General features: G+C 58.0%; 2 protein-coding genes across 2 annotated transcripts; both read right to left on the bottom strand.

The window, feature by feature from the left end:
- LOC139241860 (cornifin-A-like) lies at positions 1-1,909 on the bottom strand. Its single transcript, XM_070870101.1, has 2 exons — positions 1,681-1,909; positions 1-419 (listed from the first exon to the last, which is right to left on the bottom strand). The coding sequence occupies exons 1-2, from the start codon at positions 1,907-1,909 to the stop codon at positions 1-3; spliced, it is 648 nt and encodes a 215-aa protein (XP_070726202.1).
- A 2,031-nt stretch (positions 1,910-3,940) lies between these two features.
- Positions 3,941-5,849, bottom strand: LOC139241859 (cornifin-A-like). The gene is made up of 2 exons (XM_070870100.1): positions 5,621-5,849; positions 3,941-4,359 (listed from the first exon to the last, which is right to left on the bottom strand). The coding sequence occupies exons 1-2, from the start codon at positions 5,847-5,849 to the stop codon at positions 3,941-3,943; spliced, it is 648 nt and encodes a 215-aa protein (XP_070726201.1).
- Positions 5,850-6,087: the final 238 nt, after the last annotated feature.

The raw sequence follows: 6,087 nt of genomic DNA, 5'->3' as shown, positions 1-6,087 counted from the left end.
TCAGGAACTTGGGATGGGGATGATCAGGAACGTGGGTTGGGTGATGATCAGGGACTTGGCCTGGGGGATGATCAGGAACTTGGGCTGGGGGATGATCAGGAACTTGGGCTGGGGGATGATCAGGGACTTGGGCTGGGGGATGATCGGCGACTTGGGCTGGGTGATGATCAGGAACTTGGGCTGGGGGAAGATCAGAAACTTGGGCTGGGGGATGATCAGGGACATGGGCTGGGGGATGATCAGGGACTTGGGCTGGGGGATGATCGGGGACTTGGGCTGCGGGATGATCAGGGACTTGGGTTGGGGGATGATCAGTGACTTGGGCTGGGGGATGATCAGAAACTTGGGCTGGGGGATGATCGGCAACTTGGGATGGTGATGATCAGGAACGTGGGTTGGGTGATGATCAGGGACTTGGCCTGGGGGATGATCAGGAACTTGGGCTGAGGGATGATCAGGGACTTGTGCTGGGGGATGATCAGAGAATTGGGCTGGGGGATGATCAGGGATTGGGCTGGGTGATGATCAGGGAATTGGGGTGGGGGATGATCAGGGATTTGGGCTGGGGGATGATCGGGAACTTGGGCTGGGGGATGATCGGGAACTTGGGCTGGCGGATGATCAGAAACTTGGGCTGGGGGATGATCAGAAACTTGGGCTGGGGGATGATCAGGAATTTGGGCTGGGGGATGATCAGAAACTTGGGCTGGGGGATGATCAGAAACTTGGGCTGGGGGATGATCAGGGACTTGGGCTGGGGGATGATCAGGAACTTGGGCTGGGGTATGATCAAAAACTTGGGCTGGGGGATGGTCAGGAACTTGGGATGGGGGATGATCAGGAACTTGGGATGGGGATGATCTGGAACTTGGGCTGGGGGATGATCAGGGACTTGGGCTGGGGGATGATCAGAAACTTGGGCTGGGGGATGGTCAGGAACTTGGGCTGGGCGATGATCAGGGACTTGGGCTGGGGGATGGTCAGGAACTTGGGACGGGGGATGATCAGGAACTTGGGATGGGGATGATCAGGAACTTGGGCTGGGGGATGGTCAGGAGCTTGGGCTGGGGCGTGATCAGGGACTTGGGCTGGGGGATGGTCAGGAACTTGGGACGGGGGATGATCAGGAACTTGGGATGGGGATGATCAGGAACTTGGGCTGGGGGATGGTCAGGAGCTTGGGCTGGGGCGTGATCAGGGACTTGGGCTGGGGGATGGTCAGGAACTTGGGATGGTGGATGATCAGGAACTTGGGATGGGCATGATCAGGAAGTTGGGCTGGGGGATGGTCAGGAACTTGGGCTGGCGGATGATCAGGGACTTGGGCTGGGGGATGATCAGGGACTTGGGCTGGGGGATGATCAGAAACTTGGGCTGGGGGATGGTCAGTAACTTGGGATGGGGGATGAACAGGAACTTAGGATGGGGATGATCAGGAACGTGGGCTGGGAGATGATCAGGGACTTGGGCTGGGGGATGATCGGGGACTTGGGCTGGGTGATGATCAGGAACTTGGGCTGGGGGATGATCAGAGACTTGGGCTGGGGGATGATCAGGGACATGGGCTGGGGGATAATCATGGACTTGGGCTGGGGGATGATCGGGGACTTGGGCTGCGGGATGATCAGGGACTTGGGCTGGGGGATGACCAGGGACTTGGGCTGGGGGATGATCAGAAACTTGGGCTGGGGGATGATCGGGAACTTGGGATGGTGATGATCAGGAACGTGGGTTGGGTGATGATCAGGGACTTGGCCTGGGGGATGATCAGGAACTTGGGCTGGGAGATGATCAGGAACTTGGGCTGGGGGATGATCGGGAACTTGGGCTGAGAGATGATCGGGGACTTGGGCTGGGGGTTGATCAGGGACTTGGGCTGGGGGAATATCAGGGACTTGGGCTGGGGCATGATCAGGGACTTGGACTGGGGGATGATCAGAAACTTGGGCTGGGGAATGGTCAGAAACTTGGGATGGGGATGATCAGGAACTTGGGATGGGGATGATCAGGAACGTGGGTTGGGTTATGATCAGGGACTTGGGTTGGGGGATGTGCTGGAACTTGGCCTGGGTAATGATTAGGAACTTGGGCTGGGGGATGATCAGGGACTTGGGCTGGGGGATGAACAGGGACTTGGGCTGGAGGATGATCAGGGACTTGGGCTGGGGGATGGTCAGGAATTTGGGATGGGGGATGATCAGGAACTTGGGATGGGGATGATAAGGATCTTGGGCTGGGGGATGGTCAGGAACTTGGGATGGGGGATGATCAGGAACTTGGGATGGTGATGATCAGGAACGTGGGTTGGGTGATGATCAGGGACTTGGCCTGGGGGATGATCAGGAACTTGGGCTGGGGGATGATCAGGAACTTGGGCTGGGGGATGATCAGGGACTTGGGCTGGGGGATGATCGGGGACTTGGGCTTGGTGATGATCATTAACTTGTGCTGGGGGATGATCAGAGACTTGGGCTGGGGGATGATCAGGGACATGGGCTGGGGGATGTTCAGGGACTTGGGCTGGGGGATGATCGGGGACTTGGGCTGCGGGATGATCAGGGACTTGGGTTGGGGGATGATCAGGCACTTGGGCTGGGGGATGATCAGAAACTTGGGCTGGGGGATGATCGTGAACTTGGGATGGTGATGATCAGGAACGTGGATTGGGTGATGATCAGGGACTTGGCCTGGGGAATGATCAGGAACTTGGGCTGGGGGATGATCAGGAACTTGGGCTGGGGGAATATCAGGGACTTTGGCTGGGGCATGATCAGGGACTTGGACTGGGGGATGATCAGAAACTTGGGCTGGGGAATGGTCAGAAACTTGGGATGGGGATGATCAGGAACTTGGGATGGGGATGATCAGGAACGTGGGTTGGGTGATGATCAGGGACTTGGGTTGGGGGATGTGCTGGAACTTGGCCTGGGTGATGATTAGGAACTTGGGCTGGGGGATGATCAGGGACTTGGGCTGGGGGATGAACAGGGACTTGGGCTGGAGGATGATCAGGGACTTGGGCTGGGGGATGGTCAGGAACTTGGGATGGGGGATGATCAGGAACTTGGGATGGGGATGATAAGGATCTTGGGCTGGGGGATGGTCAGGAACTTGGGATGGGGGATGATCAGGAACTTGGGATGGGGATGATCAGGAACGTGGGTTGGGTGATGATCAGGGACTTGGCCTGGGGGATGATCAGGAACTTGGGCTGGGGGATGATCAGGAACTTGGGCTGGGGGATGATCAGGGACTTGGGCTGGGGGATGATCGGGGACTTGGGCTTGGTGATGATCATTAACTTGGGCTGGGGGATGATCAGAGACTTGGGCTGGGGGATGATCAGGGACATGGGCTGGGGGATGTTCAGGGACTTGGGCTGGGGGATGATCGGGGAATTGGGCTGCGGGATGATCAGGGACTTGGGTTGGGGGATGATCATAAACTTGGGCTGGGGGATGATCGGCAACTTGGGATGGTGATGATCAGGAACGTGGGTTGGGTGATGATCAGGGACTTGGCCTGGGGGATGATCAGGAACTTGGGCTGGGGGATGATCAGCGACTTGGGCTGGGGGATGATCAGGGAATTGGGCTGGGGGATGATCAGGGACTTGGGCTGGGGGATGATCAGGGACTTGGGCTGGGGGATGATCAGGGATTTGGGCTGGGGGTTGATCGGGAACTTGTGCTGGGGGATGATCGGGAACTTGGGCTGGGGGATGATCAGAAACTTGGGCTGGGGGATGATCAGAAACTTGGGCTGGGGGATGATCAGAAACTTGGTCTGGGGGATGATCAGGAGCTTGGGCTGGGGGATGGTCAGGAGCTTGGGCTGGGGGATGATCAGGGACGTGGGCTGGGGATGATCAGAGACTTGGGCTGGGGGATGATCAGAAACTTGGGCTGGGGGATGGTCAGGAACTTGGGATGGGGGATGATCAGGAACTTGGGATGGGGATGATCAGGAACGTGGGTTGGGTGATGATCAGGGACTTGGCCTGGGGGATGATCAGGAACTTGGGCTGGGGGATGATCAGGAACTTGGGCTGGGGGATGATCAGGGACTTGGGCTGGGGGATGATCGGCGACTTGGGCTGGGTGATGATCAGGAACTTGGGCTGGGGGAAGATCAGAGACTTGGGCTGGGGGATGATCAGGGACATGGGCTGGGGGATGATCAGGGACTTGGGCTGGGGGATGATCGGGGACTTGGGCTGCGGGATGATCAGGGACTTGGGTTGGGGGATGATCAGTGACTTGGGCTGGGGGATGATCAGAAACTTGGGCTGGGGGATGATCGGCAACTTGGGATGGTGATGATCAGGAACGTGGGTTGGGTGATGATCAGGGACTTGGCCTGGGGGATGATCAGGAACTTGGGCTGAGGGATGATCAGGGACTTGTGCTGGGGGATGATCAGAGAATTGGGCTGGGGGATGATCAGGGATTGGGCTGGGTGATGATCAGGGAATTGGGGTGGGGGATGATCAGGGATTTGGGCTGGGGGATGATCGGGAACTTGGGCTGGGGGATGATCGGGAACTTGGGCTGGCGGATGATCAGAAACTTGGGCTGGGGGATGATCAGAAACTTGGGCTGGGGGATGATCAGGAATTTGGGCTGGGGGATGATCAGAAACTTGGGCTGGGGGATGATCAGAAACTTGGGCTGGGGGATGATCAGGGACTTGGGCTGGGGGATGATCAGGAACTTGGGCTGGGGTATGATCAAAAACTTGGGCTGGGGGATGGTCAGGAACTTGGGATGGGGGATGATCAGGAACTTGGGATGGGGATGATCTGGAACTTGGGCTGGGGGATGATCAGGGACTTGGGCTGGGGGATGATCAGAAACTTGGGCTGGGGGATGGTCAGGAACTTGGGCTGGGCGATGATCAGGGACTTGGGCTGGGGGATGGTCAGGAACTTGGGACGGGGGATGATCAGGAACTTGGGATGGGGATGATCAGGAACTTGGGCTGGGGGATGGTCAGGAGCTTGGGCTGGGGCGTGATCAGGGACTTGGGCTGGGGGATGGTCAGGAACTTGGGACGGGGGATGATCAGGAACTTGGGATGGGGATGATCAGGAACTTGGGCTGGGGGATGGTCAGGAGCTTGGGCTGGGGCGTGATCAGGGACTTGGGCTGGGGGATGGTCAGGAACTTGGGATGGTGGATGATCAGGAACTTGGGATGGGCATGATCAGGAAGTTGGGCTGGGGGATGGTCAGGAACTTGGGCTGGCGGATGATCAGGGACTTGGGCTGGGGGATGATCAGGGACTTGGGCTGGGGGATGATCAGAAACTTGGGCTGGGGGATGGTCAGTAACTTGGGATGGGGGATGAACAGGAACTTAGGATGGGGATGATCAGGAACGTGGGCTGGGAGATGATCAGGGACTTGGGCTGGGGGATGATCGGGGACTTGGGCTGGGTGATGATCAGGAACTTGGGCTGGGGGATGATCAGAGACTTGGGCTGGGGGATGATCAGGGACATGGGCTGGGGGATAATCATGGACTTGGGCTGGGGGATGATCGGGGACTTGGGCTGCGGGATGATCAGGGACTTGGGCTGGGGGATGACCAGGGACTTGGGCTGGGGGATGATCAGAAACTTGGGCTGGGGGATGATCGGGAACTTGGGATGGTGATGATCAGGAACGTGGGTTGGGTGATGATCAGGGACTTGGCCTGGGGGATGATCAGGAACTTGGGCTGGGAGATGATCAGGAACTTGGGCTGGGGGATGATCGGGAACTTGGGCTGAGAGATGATCGGGGACTTGGGCTGGGGGTTGATCAGGGACTTGGGCTGGGGGAATATCAGGGACTTGGGCTGGGGCATGATCAGGGACTTGGACTGGGGGATGATCAGAAACTTGGGCTGGGGAATGGTCAGAAACTTGGGATGGGGATGATCAGGAACTTGGGATGGGGATGATCAGGAACGTGGGTTGGGTTATGATCAGGGACTTGGGTTGGGGGATGTGCTGGAACTTGGCCTGGGTAATGATTAGGAACTTGGGCTGGGGGATGATCAGGGACTTGGGCTGGGGGATGAACAGGGACTTGGGCTGGAGGAT

Source organism: Pristiophorus japonicus, unplaced genomic scaffold (assembly GCF_044704955.1).
Source record: "Pristiophorus japonicus isolate sPriJap1 unplaced genomic scaffold, sPriJap1.hap1 HAP1_SCAFFOLD_114, whole genome shotgun sequence".
NCBI classification, from domain to species: Eukaryota; Metazoa; Chordata; class Chondrichthyes; family Pristiophoridae; genus Pristiophorus; species Pristiophorus japonicus.
The sequence above is the reverse complement of the archived record's forward strand: the minus strand, read 5'-3'. Positions and strand labels throughout refer to the sequence as shown.

Excerpts from the sequence above, each read along its gene's own strand:
- LOC139241860 (XM_070870101.1), bottom strand. The coding sequence starts at position 1,909 with ATGCCCCAGCCCAAGTCCCTGATATTCCCCCAGCCCAAGTCCCTGATC. Across the intron at positions 420-1,680 it reads CCGATCATCCCCCAGCCCAA|GCCAAGTCCCTGATCATCAC; the intron begins GTTTCTGATCAT and ends ATCATCCCCCAG.
- LOC139241859 (XM_070870100.1), bottom strand. The coding sequence starts at position 5,849 with ATGCCCCAGCCCAAGTCCCTGATATTCCCCCAGCCCAAGTCCCTGATC. Across the intron at positions 4,360-5,620 it reads CCGATCATCCCCCAGCCCAA|GCCAAGTCCCTGATCATCAC; the intron begins GTTTCTGATCAT and ends ATCATCCCCCAG.